This window comes from Neophocaena asiaeorientalis, unplaced genomic scaffold, assembly GCF_003031525.2.
Source record: "Neophocaena asiaeorientalis asiaeorientalis breed wild unplaced genomic scaffold, Neophocaena_asiaeorientalis_V1.1 scaffold347, whole genome shotgun sequence".
Lineage (NCBI taxonomy): Eukaryota > Metazoa > Chordata > Mammalia > Artiodactyla > Phocoenidae > Neophocaena > Neophocaena asiaeorientalis.
The window spans coordinates 48,198-64,094 of record NW_020171818.1 but is presented as its reverse complement, the minus strand read 5'-3'; the positions used below and the strand labels follow the sequence as shown (position 1 = coordinate 64,094).

Sequence of the window (15,897 nt, the reverse complement as noted above, 5' to 3'; positions counted from 1 at the left end):
GTATTAAAGTCCCCTACTATGAATGTGTTACTGTCGATTTCCCCTTTTATGGCTGTTAGTATTTGCCTTATGTATTGAGGTGCTCCTATGTTAGTTGCATAAATATTTACAATTGTTAAATCTTTTTCTTGGATCGATCCCTTGATCATTATGTAGTGTCCTTCTTTGTCTCTTCTAATAGTCTTTATTTTATTTAGTATAATGGTGAAAGCAAAGCTATACAGACGGAATATCACACAGAAGCATACACACTCACAAAAAGAGGAAAAGGGGAATAAATAATAAATCTTGCTCTCAAAGTCCACCTCTTCAATTTGTTATGATTGGTTGTCTATTCTGGTATTCCACAGATGCAGGGTACATCAAGTTGACTGTGGAGATTTAATCTGTTCCTACTGAGGCTGCTGGGAGGGATTTCCCTTTCTCTTCTTTGTTCGCACAGCTCCCGGGGCTCAGCTTTGGATTTGGCCCCGCCTCTGCGTGTAGGTCGCCGGAGGGCGTCTGTTCTTTGCTCAGACAGGGCGGGGTTAAAGGAGCCGCTGATTGGGGGCTCTGGCTCACTCAGGCTGCAGGGAGGGAGGGGTATGGGGTGCGGGACGAGCCTGCGGCGGCAGAGGCCAGCGTGACGTTGCACCAGCCTGAGGCGCACCGTGCGTTCTCCCAGGGAAGTTGTTCCTGTATCCCGGGACCCTGGCAGAGGTGGGCTGCACAGGCTCCCCGGTAGCGGGGTGTGGATAGTGACCTGTGCTCGCACACAGGCTTCTTGGTGGCGGCAGCAGCAGCCTTAGCGTCTCATGCCCGTCTCTGGGGTCCGCGCTGTTAGCCGCGGCTCGCACCCGTGTCTGAAACTCTTTTAAGCAGCGCTCTTAATCCCCTCTCCTCGAGCACCAGGAAACGAAGAGGGAAGAAAAAGTCTCTTGCCTCTTCGGCAGCTCCATTCCCGGACTCCCTCCCGGCTAGCCATGGCGCACTACCGCCTTCCGGCTGTGTTCACGCAGCCAGTCCTCTACCTGGGCTCCTACCGAAGCCCGAGCCTCAGCTCCCAGCTCCGCCTGCCCCGGCGGGTGAGCAGACAAGCCTCTCGGGCTGGTGAGTGCTGGTCGGCACCGATCCTCTGTGCGGGAATCTCTCGCTTTGCCCTCCGCAACCCTGTGGCTGCGCTCTCCTCCGCGGCCCCGGAGCTCCCTTCTTCCGCCGCCCGCAGTCTCCACCCGCAAAGGGGCTGCTAGTGTGTGGAAACCTTTCCTCCTTACCGGCTCCCTCCCACTGGTGCAGGTCCCATCCCTATTCTTTTGTCTCTGTTTATTCTTTTTTCTTTTGTCCTACCCACGTTCGTGGGGGAGTTTCTTGCCTTTTGGGAGGTCTGAGGTCTTCTGCCAGTGTTCAGTAGGTGTTCTGTAGTAGTTATTCCACATGTAGATGTATTTCTGATGTATCTTTGGGGAGGAAGGTGATCTCTGCGTCTTACCCTTCTGCCATCTTCCCCCTCTCTCCCCGCATACATTGTTATTACCTTTTGTAAAACTCTTTTTATCACCTCAAGAGCCTTTCCACAAATGCATGTTTTACTTTATGTAGAAACAAATCAAGTGAATGTATCCAATATGTTACTTCCTGAGAATTACTTTTCGTGTTAAACTGCTTTTCCTTTTCTAGTGTTCTCTTGCTTTCTTAACACATCAGAAAACTTTATATTACTTTTGAGAGAAATTTTGCAATATACTACATCATTAGTCTCATGTCTGTCTGCCTAGTAAAAGCATGTGTAAGACATTTTCAGTTTAAATGGTGGGGAAATTCAGAGAAGACTTGGAATTATAAAGTGACTTGGACAAGTAGGTATGGAATTTAGTTTTCCTGATTTCTGTAGATAGTAATGAAATTCAAGGAGAACTTTTCATTGAACTGGTAATATTTTATTTTATCCCTTGTATGGAAAGATGACATTGCTGCTGATGTTTTAAATATCTCCCTCATTTATAAGAACAAATCAAAATGTGATATGTTAGTGTGTTTCATACAGGTAATTTATGGTCTTTGTTAATTACTTTAGGCCATTTGGGGGCTTTTTGCTGTGACTTTACATGTTTGAGTAAATTAAGCCACACTGTTTCTAATTATTGTCAGAATGAGATATTAGTCACACCTTATTTTATTGTTTAGTTATAATTCTGCAGTTTGTCATAATATTTCTAATATAATATTTCATAAAATATAATATTTCATAAAATCATAATATTCCTCTTATTAATTTATCCTTTCTTATGTTACCATAACATTGTTGAATTTTATAGTCCTTTACTTCATCAAGGTAAATTAATAGTTGAAATGAAGTCTTTATTTTCAACAAAAGTTTATAGTTTTTCTTTTCTCTGAGGAAGTTGAGGTACACTACAAATTATTGATACAATGTACTTTTCCAAATATCCTAAAAAAAAGGTAAAGTAAAATACCAAGAAGGAGCTTAACAGGAAATGTGCAGGAGACAAATGAGGAAATGGGAAGACATAGATGATCTTGGATTAGGATATGCAGCATTCTAAAATCAGTCCCAATAAAAATATCAGTAGGCCCGCCCCTTTTTTTTACTTTAAACTAGATCAATTAATTCTAAAATTCACATATAAGAGGAGAAATCAAGCAGAAAGATCCAGGAAAATTCTGAAGAAGCAAGGTAATAAAGGGAGACTATGTAGTATCATACATACATATGTAGTATGTATTATCACCTATTAAAATAGATATAATGTGATCATAATCAAAATGGTGTTGTAGTGGTACATGCATAGAAAGATGAATTAAAAAGGAGAGAAAAAAAAAAGGAGAGAAAAAAAAAAAGGAGAGAAAGCCCATGAAACTAACACAACATTGTAAATCAACTATACTCCAATAAAATTAAAACTAAAAAAAAAAGAGAAAGTCCAGATAGAATCAAAGATGTCTATAGGAATTTAATACATGATAACAGTGGTTGCATCTCAAGCACATAGGGAGAGAGGGGTTAAATTACTTATTTAATGGATACTGAGACCACTCGGAAGCAATCTAAGAAAACAAGTTGGTTTCATATCTCATACTTTATACCAGGAAACATTTGAAAAGGATCAGAGATTCACATTTTTAAAATGAAACAGTAAAACCACTAGGGGAACCTGTAGGAGAGTTTTGCTTAATCTTGAATTGGAGAAGATCTTTCTAACAGGCCCCAAAGTTAGGAACCATAAAAGAAAATATCGATAAATTTGACTTCATAAAAATGAAAACATTTTGCATTGCCCCCCTACAGAAAATCCATAAACAAAGTCAAAAGACAATAACAGAAATATTTATAATTCTTACAACAAAGGACTAATTTCCAAATATATGAAGAACTATGTATGAATCAATTAAAAAAAGTCAAATAACCTATAATAAAAGTGTCTGTTTATATGACAGTACATAAGAAAGGAAAAAGAAATGGCTCTTCTGAACAGATGAAAACAGTTTAATCTTACTCATAGTGAGAAGTATAAAATCAAATATAAAATCAGAATACTGTTTTTAACTATCAGATCAATGGAGTTCATAAAGTTTTAATATGTTGGGTTTGGCAATGGTGTGGTGAAAAAGTCACTATTGGTGGTGAGAGATTAAATTTATATAACCTCTGTGGAGGGCAATTTGGTAACATCTGTCAAATTTTCAAATTTCCATACCCTGTAACCTAGTACTTTTGCGAATTTAGATCACAGAAATACTTGTACATGGGTAAAATGACACGTACAGTAGTATTTGTAGAAGCAAAAGATTGGCAAAAACCTGTGTCCATAAATAGAGGAATGATTAATTAAAGTATGGTACCTCAAAATAGTAGAAAACTCTGAAATCATTTAACTTAAAATCAGAGGAAGTTGGACTTCCCTGGAGGCCCAGGGGTTAAGACCCTGCGCTTCCATTGCAGCGGTCGCAGGTTCAATCCCTAGTCGGGGAACCAGCATCCCGCATGCTGTGTGGTGTGACCAAAAAAACCCACCAAAAAACAGAGGAGTTTTCTAATGTACTGATATAGAAGTGATTGCTAAGATACTTTAAGAAAGCAAAATACACAACAGAGCATATTGTAGCTATTTGGGGAAAATAAGAAGGGAACATAAGCAGTTTTTGCTTGTGTATTCCTAAAGTATCAATGAAGGGCATGTAGAAAACTTACAGTCATGATCCTCTGGAAGACAGGAAACCGAGGGACAGAGGTATTAAGAGTTTTCAGTGCCTTTTGAACCTTTTAAATTAGAAGCCTATGAATGTATTAACTATGCAAAAATACTATTTCAATAAAATTTGATTGCTGAAAGTGTATATTATATCCAGAATGTATGAAGAACTCTGAAAATTCAGTATTAAGAATCAAACGGGGGCTTCCCTGGTGGCGCAGTGGTTGAGAATCCGCCTGCTGATGCAGGTGACACGGGTTCGTGCCCCGGTCCAGGAAGATCCCACATTCCGCGGAGTGGCTGGGCCCGTGAGCCATGGCTGCTGAGCCTGCACGTCCGGAGCCTGTGCTCTGCAACGGGAGAGGCCACAACAGTGAGAGGCCCGCATACCGCAAAAAAAAAAAAAAAAAAAAAAAAAAAAGAATCAAACGGGAATTCCCTGGTGGTCCAGTGATTAGGGCCCCATGCTTCCACTGCAGGGGGCACGGGTTTGATCCCTGGTTGGGGAATTAGAATCCTCATGCTACATGGCACAGCTGGAAAAAAAAAATCAAACAGCCCTTTGAACAAATTGGCAAAAGATTTGAACAGATGATTCACCAATGATATAAGAATATCAAATAAACCAATGAGAGGATATTCAACATAATTAGTCATTAGAAAAATGCAAATTAAAACCAGTGTTGAAAATTTACTAGACCAAGCCTACCACGTGTTGGTGAGGCTATGGGGAAACTTTTACACCGCTGATGGGAATATAAAATTGTATAACCACTTTGAAAAAACTGTTTGGCAGTTCCTTTCTTTCTTTTTTAAAAGACTTAATTTTTTAAGAGTCGTTTTAGGTTTACAACAAAATTGAGAGGAAGATACAGAGATTTCCGGTTTACTGCCCCCCGCCCACATACATAGCCTCCTCCACTATCAGTGTCCTCCGTTAGAGTGGTGCATTTGTGACAGCTGATGAGCCTGCACCAACACATCATAACCACCCAAAGTCCATAGTTTCCATTAGAGTTCGCTCTTGGTATTATACCTTCTGTGGGTTTTGACAAATATTTAGTGACATATATCTATCATTATTATATTTTACAGAGTATTTTCATTGCCCTAAAAATCCTCTGTGTTCTACCAATTCACCCCTCTCCGCATCCCCACAACTGCTGGCAACCACTGATATTTTTATTGTCTTCATAGCTTTGCATTTTCCAGAATGTCATGTATTGGGATCACACAGAATGTAACCTTTTTAGATTGGCTTCTTTCACTTGGTAATATGCATTCAGGTTCCTCCGTGTCTTTTCATGATTTGATAGCTCATTCTTTTTGGTACTGAATAATACTCCATTCTCTGGATGTACCAGTTTGTTTATTCATTTACCTACTGAAGAACGTCTTAGTTGATTCCAAGTTTTAGCAATTATGAATAAAGATTCTGTAAACATCTATGCAGATTTTTGTGTGGATATAAGTTTTCAACTCATTTGAGTAAAAACCAAGGAGCATGATTGTTGGATTTTATGGTAAGAGTATATTTAGTTTTGTAAGAAACTACCGAACTGTCTTCCATTTTGCATTCCACTAGAAATGAATGAATTCCTGTTGTTCCACATCCTCACCAGCATTTGAAGTTGTCCATGTTCCAGATTTTAGCAATTTAATAAGTGTGTAGTGATATCTCATTTAATTTTCATTTCCCTGGTGGCATATAGTGTGGAGCATCTTTTCATATGTTTATTTGCTAATTGTATATCTTCTTTGGTGATATTTGGATTCTTTGATTTTTTAAAGTGTTAAACACACATTGACCGTATGACCCAGCCCTTCTACTACTTTAATCAAGAGAAATGAAAGCACATGTTTGTACAGAAGCCCACACACAGATGATCATATCAACTTTGTCGTAATAGCCAAAACCTGGAAATAACCCATAAGTCCACTAACAGGTGAATGGATAAACAAATGGTACTATATCCATAGAATAGGATGTGTCACAATAAAAAGAAATGAACCACTGATACATACACCAATATGGACAAATCTTAGAATAATTATGCTGAATGAAAGAAGCCTGAAGAAAGAGTATATACTAGATGATTCCATTTATATAAAACTTTAGAAGATATAAACTTAATACAGAAAGCAACTTAGTGATTGCTTGAGAAGTAGGAGTATAGAAATGAGAGGAAGCAAAGGAAGGATAGTAAAGTGGCACAAGGAAACTTTAGGGGGCTGATTAATGTCTTTGTATGTTCATTATCTTGACTGTAGTGACATGGATGTATATTTTGTGGCCTGAAAGCTTTGTTTAAATACCTTTGGTTCATCCTAGAATTTGAAAATAGAAATATGACAGGCCCTAAAGGTAAGAGTATATTCAGTATACATACTTCAAGACAGGAAATATGATTAAAAGTTTACACGGTGGTAAGTCTCATCTTTAATTCCTGTACAGATAGGCTCACTGGGTCACAGGGAAAATATCATGTTCTTTTGAATAGAGTATTGAAACTGAACATTGTTCTTAAGAGGAGACCTGGGATCCAGGTGCAGTTTTGTCAAAGGATGGTGAACAAATCCTCCTGCTTTGAGGAAGGAATAATCTAGACTTGCTTATGTATCTTTCAGTCTTGCAAGGTCCTGTTCTTAAAAAGATATAAAGGTAATTTACTTTGAAGAGAAAATTATTATTGCTAAGAACCCATTTTTAAATATAGTACTTAAAAGAATGAGAAGAATAAAGGGAGTAGTGAGATGAGTGGCCTGACTTGAAGTTTTTATATAGGACAGTTATCAGTTTATATGATTTTTATAATTTATTCTAGATGTTCTTCTGCATTTTTTGAGGAAGAGAGATCAGCATTAAAACAGAAACGGCAGAAAATAAGGCTCTTACAACAAAGGAAAGTTGCGGATGTTTCACAGTTCAAGGATCTCCCAGATGAAATTCCTTTGCCCCTGGTTATTGGAACCAAAGTTACAGGTAGGTGAAGATAAGCTTATTACTATTTTGACTTGCAGTTTTTCACCAAGATAACGTTTATTAGACAAATGGCTTTTATATTAGAAAGCTTAAACTATAATTCTATAGCAATATTCTGTAGAGGTTACTGTTTCTTAATCTGTGAAGTCTGTTTTTTAAAGAAATTGGATAAAAGTGTACCTTTTCAAAGCAGTGTCTGCCACAACGTAAACTAAAGCAAACTGCCACAAAGATGAAATTTAAAATAAGTATAATGTTTAAATTTTAAACATTTTGAATTCTGTTTTTGCTTCCACTCATTGATTTTCTTTTCTAACCATTTTTACCCGGTTAGTTCACAAACACCATTGTTCTTGTGATCTTTGAGTTTAGAAGTACTCCATTTCTAATGACTGAATAAAACTAAATTATTCAGTAGGTAGTTTTGTAAAGATGTAAATTCTGTCCATTTGTAGGTGGTGATTCTATGTGTTCACTTCAGTTACAACACTGAGGGAAATTACCACCAAAACCTCAAGTTTAAGTTAATCCTTAATAATTTGGTGATCTAAAATTACAATTTATATAATACAAGAAATAACAAGGTGTTACGTGGGTAGGTAGGGTAGTAATAGTACTGGAAGAGTTTGAAAAATGGTTGGATTAATCAGAGAATATTTTCTGGAGGAAAGGGAACATTGAACTACATATTTATATTATTTTTTTCTGGATATAAAAGTGGTACATGTTTCCATTATATTGTAAAAATGGGTAATGAAAGGAAAGGTAGATAATAAGGAAGAGACTGTATCATGCATATAAAATGCATTTGGAAAAGAGAAGAATGCATTTAGTCATAACCTACCATGTATAGAAGTTACAGATGATATATATGGTCTCTCTCTTTACAAAATTAGTCTGGGAGTGGGGGTGGAGATAGAGTGAGGGAGAGATAGCATTCCTGAAAAAATATATTCGTTCTAAAAACCCCATATAATTAAGTACAAAGTCTACAATATAACTACTAATCAGAGAAATGCTGGCGTGAATAGAGTGACACGTAGACCCAATTAGGAAATCCTTAAAAGTTAAGTGCTACAGCATTTAAGGATTGGCAGTATTATTTGATAAGACTGAAAATTTTACAGTGTCAGTAAGTAGGTACTCATGTCACAATGCAGAATAGGTGGGACTGGATATGTCAAGATATGAGAAAAGTTTGTAGGAGTCAACTACTAGAGCTTTTGAAGGTTTCTGTTTGGTTTAAAGGAGGTGTCAGCATATAATAAAAAATTATTAAACCTATGAAGAAACATAAAAATAGGTTCTGTAGTAAAGACCAAAAGCAATCAATAGAAAACAGATGGTGGGATGACTCAGATACTGGAATTAGTTTCAAAATATCTATTATAAAACATGTTCAAGAACTTAAATGTAAATATGGTCATAATTAATGGGGATATCACAGTAGATAGATGGAAATTACTTAGATAAAACACATTTAAAATTGAAAAGTATAGTGTCTGAAAAGAAAAATTCTGAATGGGCTTAAAAGCGTATTGGAAACAGCAAAACCAAGGGTAAGTGAACTTCAGAATAAATCAGTATAAATGATCCATTGTGAAAGCATGGAGGAAAAAATGGAAAAAACATTAATAGAGCCTCAGAGACCTGTGGGACAATATTATGCAAATAACATACATGTAATTAGTGTTCTTAAAAGGAGAAGAAAGGCACAATGGCATGTGGGGAAAAAAAGACGATTTTTTCTTTCAGTTTTTTCGAGATATAGTTGACATACACACTGTAAAGTGTAGGTCATAATGATTTGACATGCATCCATTACATTTGCCGACCTTGGAGAAGTGACCTCTTGTGGGAGACCTCCTGTGCTTCCCAGCAGCGCACTCCCCTCTGGTCACCAGAGCTGTGTGCTCTAGGGGTGCCCCCCGTGTGGGCTGCCTGGGTCCTTCTGTTGTGGTGGCCTGACTACTGTGGGCAGTCTGATAGGTGTGGCTGGCCCTCCTTCAGGTTGGTTGCTAGGCCCTGCCTCGTGGAAGGCTTCCGTCTGTGGGCTGGGGCACAAGGTGGCTGGCTGCAGGAGTGAGTAGGGGGTTCCTGGGACTAGTACTGGCCCACTGGCGGGTGGAGCTGGGCTCGGGGTGTGTGGTTGCAGGCTGGGGTCCCAGATCTAGTGCTGGTGGGTGCGCTAGTTCCTGGCATGGCTGTCTGTAGGGGCCTGGGATATCCCAAAGCTGGTTATCAGCCTGCTGGTTAGTGGAGCTGGGTCCTGAGGCTGCTGGCTGAGGGGCCCAGTATGTCTGGCGGCCTGCTGTCAGCCTGCTGGTTGGCAGGCCAGAGCCCCTGCTATTCCCTGGGCTAGTGTCCCATCACTGGTGGACAGGAGCAGTTCCTGGGGCGGCTAGCTGAGGGGCCCAAGGCGTCCCAGAGCTGGCATTAGCCTGCTGGTGGGTGGGACTAGGGCTCAGTGGGTCTTGGAGCTAGTGCAGGCCTGCTGGTCTGTGGGCTGCATCCAGACACAGCAGGCTGTAGGTCTGTGGTGGTCCTGGGGCTGCTGTCCACCCAGTGGTGGGTGCGACAGGGCGCAGGGGATCAGATCCTTGCGCTGGTGCCAGCCCCCTTGTAGGCAGAGCTGGGTCCTGGGTTCTCTAGCCGCAGGGCCTGGTGTCCGCCCACTGGTGGGCAGGGCTGAGGCCCAGGGAGTCCCCAGGCTGGTACCCACCCACTGGTGGGTGAGCCCGGGTCCTGGGGCTAGTGCCGGCTCACTGGTGGGTGGAGCCAGACCCAAAGTCTCTGGCTGCAGGGCCCTGGAACTCCCTGAGTTAGTGCGTTGGTCTCTGTTGTGCGGGGCGAGGACCCAGTGGCTGGTGCCTGCCCAGTGGTGGGTGAGGCTGATCCTGGGGCTAATGCTGGCTCACTTGTGAGCAAAGCCAGGTCCCAGGGTCTCTGGTGCAGGGCCCTGGGGACCTGGAACTAGTGAGGCTCGTTGGTGTCAGTGGCCGGTCCTGGGCCCTCTGGTGGATAAGTCCAGGTCCTGAAGCGGCTATGGGCTCAGGGGCTCCCAGCCAGGCCAGCTGGTGGGTGGGGCTGTGTCCCCGCCCAGCCAGCTGCTTGGCCTGAGGTGTCCCATTACTGGTGCAGACAGGCTGCTGGGCGGGGCCGAGTCCCAGCCCTAATAAGCTAGAAGGAGGATTAAAAAATGGCGCTTGCCAGCACCAGTGTCCTCGTGGTTGAACAAGCTCCCAGAAATGGCTGCCACAAGTGTCTCTTTCCCCCCGGTAAGCTCCACTTGGCTCCTGCCTCTCAGGGAGGCTCTCCAAGATCAGCAGGTGGGTCTAACCGAGGCGCCTTTTGAACTACTGCTTCTGCTCTGCGTCCTAGAGCTTGTAAGATTTTGTGTGCACCCTTTAAGAATGGAGTCTATTTCCCATAGCCCTCTGGCTCTCCCGAATGTAAGCCCTGCTGGCCTTCAAAGGAAGGTGTTCTGGTGTTTGTCGTCCTATTGCAGGACTTCCAGTTTGGAGAGCCCCACGTGGGGTTCAGATCCCTTGCTCCTTGGGGAGAACCTCTACAATTGTTATTATCCTCACCTTTGTGGAGGTATTGTTCTTGACTATACTGTGTCTCTGCCCCTCCTACCTGTCCGGTCGTGGTTCCTTTGCATCTTTAGTTGTAGAAGATCATTTTTGCTTGTCTTCTGGTCTTTCTCATCAATAGTTGCTCTGTAAATATTGTAATTTTGGTGTGCCGATGGGAAGAGGTGAGCTCAAGGACTTCCTACTCCGCCATTTTGGCCACCTTCCCCAAACTCGATTTAAAAAAAAAAAAGTACAGATCCACAGTACTCTAAACCCCAAGGCATATAACCCACGTGTATACATAACCCATAATTAGACACAACACAGAAAAAATACAGAGCAAATCTTGAAAGCATTCATTAGAAAAACAACATTACATGAGGAACAGTGATACAAACAGCAGCTGACTTCTTACGGGAAAAGAACACTAGATGCTATGTCAAATGAACTTTTCAGATTGAAGGGATATGATACCAGATGGAACCTTGACTACAGATTAACAGCACCAGAAATAGTAAATATATGTGTAAAATGGAACTGTTGTGTTTGTTTCTTAAATTTGTAGTGAGAGTATACAGTATTAACTGAAGTAGAGTGTAATAAGTAAGGAGTGAATATTATAATCCCTAGAATATTGAGGTTCAGAAACCTTAGTGTGCGTCAGATCACCTGGAAGGCTTTAAAAAGACAGATTACTGGCCTCCACTCCAGAGTTTCTGATTCAGAAGGTCAGGGGTAGGGCCTGAGAATTTGCATTTCAGGAAGTTTCCAAGTGGTGTTGATGCTGCTGGAGTGGGGCCGTACTTTGAGAACTAGTAAAGGAATTACTTTTAAAAAATCTTTTATTGAGGTAACGTTGGTTTATAACAAGTTTCATGTATACGTTATATTTCATCTTCTCTTTACATTTACAGCATGCTAGCCACCAGAAGTTTAGTTTCTGTCTCTCACCATACAGTTGATCCCCTTTACCCATTTCACCCTCCCCTGTCCCACCCCTTCCCCTCGGGTAATCACTACTCTTTTTTTTTACCGTGGAGTAGTATTCCAGTGCGTGTGTGCGTCTGTGTGTATAGCATCTCTTTTTTTTTTTTTTTTTTTTTTTGTGGTACGTGGGCCGCTCACTGTTGTGGCCTCTCCCGTTGCGGAGCACAGGCTCTGGACACGCAGGCTCAGCGGCCATGGCTCACGGGCCCAGCCGCTCCACGGCATGTGGGATCTTCCCGGACCGGGGCACGAACCCATGTCCCCTGCATCGGCAGGGGGACTCTCAACCACTGCGCCACCAGGGAAGCCCGTGTGTAGCATATCTTTATCCATTCATTCATTGATAGGCACTTAGGTTGTTTTCATATCTTGGCTATTCTAAATAATGTTGCTATGAACATAGGGGTGCATATATCTTTTTGAATTAGTGTTTTTGTATTCTTTGGATGAATACACAGAAGTGGGATAGGTAGATCATGTGGTAGTTCTAGTCTTAATTTGGGGGGGAATCTTCACACTGTTTCTTATAGTAGCTGCACCAACTTAACATTCCCACCAACAGTGTATGAGGGTTTCCTTTTCTCCTGTCCTTGCCAACCCTTGTTATTTCTTGCCTTTTTGATAATAGCCAGTCTAACAGATGTGAGGTGATACCTCACTGTGGTTTTTTTTTAATTGAAGTACAGTTGATTTACAATATTGTGTTAGTTTCAGCTGTATAGGAAAGTAATTTAATTATACATATTTTTTTCAGATTATTTTCCATTATAGGTTATTATAAGATATTGAATATAATTCCCTGTGCTGTATAGTAAATCCTTGTTGCTTATCTATTTTATGTGTAGTTTTGTTAATCCCATACTCCCAATTTATACCCCCCATACCTCCCTTTCCCTTTTGGTAACTATAAGTTTGTTTTCTATGTCTATGAGTCTGTTTCTGTATGGTATATAGATTCATTTGTATTACTTTTTAGATTCCACATATAAGTAATATCATATAATATTTATCTTTCTCTGACTTACTTCACTTACTATGATATTCTCTAGGTCCATCCATGTTGTTTTAAATATTTTACTCTTTTTTATGGTTGAGTAATATTCCTGTGTGTTTTATACATATATATAAAATCTCACATCTTCTTAAAGTAATCATCTGTTGCTGGGCACTTGGGTTGTTTCCATGTCCTGGCTATTGTAAATAATGCTGTTATGAACATTGGGGTGCATTATCTTTTTGACTTAGTTTTCATCTTTTCTGGATATATACCCAGGAGTGGGGTTGCTGGAACATATGATAACTCTATTTTTTGTTTTTAAAGGAACCTCCAGACTGTTTTCCATAGTGGCTACACCAATTTACATTCCCACCAATAGTGTATGAGGGTTCCCTTTTCTCCACACCCTCTCCAGCATTTTTTATTGTAGACTTTTGATGATGGCAATTCTGACCCGTGTGAGATGATACCTCATTATAGTTTTGATTTGCATTTCTCTAATAATTAGCAGTGTTGAGCATCTTTTCATGTGCCTGTTGGCCATCTGGATGTCTTCCTCGGAGAAATGTCTATTTAGATCACTTGCCTATTTTTTTTAATTAATTAATTTATTCATTCATTTATTTATTTATTTTTGGCTGAGTTGGGTCTTTGCTGCTGCACATGGACTTTCTCTAGTTGCAGCGAGTGGGGGTTACTCTTTGTTGCGGTGTGCGGGCTTCTCATTGTGGTGCCTTCTCTTGTTGCGGAGCATGGGTTCTAGGCGTGCGGCCTTCAGTAGTTGTGGCACGTGGGCTCAGTAGTTGTGGCTTAAGGGCTCTAGAGCACAGGCTTAGTAGTTGTGGCCCACAGGCCCAGCTGCTCCATGGCATGTGGGATCCTCCTGGACCAGGGCTTGAACCCGTGTTCCCTGCATTGGCAGGTGGACTCTTAACCACTGCACCAGGGAAGTCCCCTGCCTGTTTTTTGATTGGGTTGTTTTGGGGTTTGTTTTGTTTTGTTTTGATAGTGAGTCATTGTGGTTTTGATTTGCATTTTCCTAACAATTAGCAATGAATATCTTTTCATGTGCCTGTTGGCCATCTATATGTCTTCTTTAGAAAATCACCTATTCAGCTCTGCTGCCCATTTTTTTATTGGGTTGTGTGTCTTTTTGTTGTTGAGTTGTATGAGTTCTTTATATATTTGGGATATTAGCCAATTAATGGATATATGATTTGCAAATATCTTCCATTTGTTTTTTCATTTTGCTGATGGTTTCCTTTGCTGTGCAGAAACTTTTTAGTTTTATATAATCCCATTTGTTCAATTTTGCTTTTGTTTCCCTTGCCTGAGGAGACATATCCAGAAAGATATTGCTAAGATCAATGTTACAGAGCATACTACATATGTTTATTCCTAGGAGTTTTATTGTTTGAGGTCTTGCTTTCAGGTCTTTAGTCCATTTTGAGTTGATTTTTGTATATGATGTGAGGTAGTGGTCTAGTTTCTTCTTTTGCATTTGGCTGTCCAGTTGAAGGAATTACTTTTAAAAAAGTGTTAAGAGGTATACTTAAAAAGCCAGTAGAGGAATTAAATTTGACAGAATAACAAATACTCAGTTAAGTGAAAAGATGACAGGAAAGAAAGAACAGAGGAGTAGAAAATAAATAGCAAGATGGTAGACTTATATCTAGCCCTTTTAAAATTACATTAAATGTCAGTGAACTAAACACTACACTGTAGAGCTTATCAGACTGGATTTTTTTTTTTTTTTTTTAAAAGGAAGTCAAACTCAACTACAGTTGACCATTGAACAACATGGGTTTGATGGGTTTGAATTGTGTGAGTCCATTTATATGTGGATTTTTTTTTCAATAACACACTGGAAATTTTTTTGGAAATTTGTGACAACTTGAAAGAACTTGCAGATGAATTGCTTAGCCGTGAAATATTGAAAAAGATTTTAAAGTTAGATATGTCATGAATGCGCAAGATATATGTAGACATAGTCTACTTTATCATTTACTACCATATTTTATGGTAGTAAAATTTATCAAAACTTACTTCCACAAACACAGTCCATACATTTGCCATTGAGAGAAATGTAAGCAAACATAAAGATGCCATATTAAATCATAGCTTCATAAAACTAACTGTAGTATACACTGTACTACTGTAAAAATTTTGTAGCAACCTCCCGATGCTGTTGCAGTGAGCTCAAGTGTTGTGAGTATCTGCTAAAAATGCTGTGTGACAGTAATCATTTCCATGTGATCAGTTCATCTCCAGTAAATTGCATATCATTGTAAAAAGTGATCTCTTGCAGTTCTCAAGTATTTTCATTGTGTTTAGTGGAAGACCATAAACCATGGAGCCCATATGAAGTGCCATAGTGATGCTAGAATTGCTCCTAAGAAGCAGAGAAAAGTCATGACATTACAAGAAAAAGTTGAATTGCTTGATATGTACTGTAGGTTGAGGTCTTCATCTGTGATTGCCCACTATTTCAAGATAAATAAATGAGTACAGTGTAAGGACCATTGTAAAAAAAAAGAAAAGGAAAATTGGTGAAGCTATAGCTGCAGCTATGCCAGCAGGCATGAATACCTAGCATTTTTTTGAAATATCTTTTTACCTCATAATGAAAATACAGCTTTTATGTGGGTGCAGGATTGATATAAGAAAGGCATACCTATGGACTCCAATATGATTTGAGAAAAAGCAAAGTCATTTATATGACAACAGAGCAAAAGGGAGTGAAAGATCTAAAGCTGGAGAATTTAATGCCAGCAAAGGATGGTTTGATAATTTTAAAAAGAGGTTTGGCTTAAAAAATGTCAGGATCACAGGAGAAGCAGCTTCTGCCAACCGAGAGGCAGCAAACAGCTTCCCAGATGCCATTAAGAAAGTCATGGAGGAGAAAGGATATCTACCTGAACAGGTTTTTAATGCAGACATAAGTGCCCTATTCTGGTAAAACAAAACAAAACAAAACAAAAAAGCCTTGTTAGTAAGGAAGTAAAGCAAGCACTAGGATTTAAAGCAGAAAGGGTGGACTTCCCTGGTGGAGCAGTGGTTAAGAACTTGCCTGCCAATGCAGGGCACACAGGTTTGATCCCTGGTCCAGGAAGATCCCACATGCCACAGAGCAGCTAAGCCCGTGTGCTACAACTACTGAGC

The 15,897-nt window shown here is 40.2% G+C and overlaps 1 protein-coding gene across 1 annotated transcript in view; it reads left to right on the top strand.

Annotated features, from left to right (window-relative positions):
* The window catches only part of LOC112395637 (protein lin-9 homolog), a gene marked incomplete at its 3' end in the record, with an annotated part of 77,255 nt that overhangs the window by 23,686 nt on the left and 37,672 nt on the right, over positions 1–15,897 (top strand). Inside the window, exon 7 of the mRNA XM_024738967.1 lies at positions 7,016–7,173. Coding sequence (XP_024594735.1) covers positions 7,016–7,173 — 158 coding nt within the window. The remainder of the gene's footprint in view (positions 1–7,015; positions 7,174–15,897) is intronic.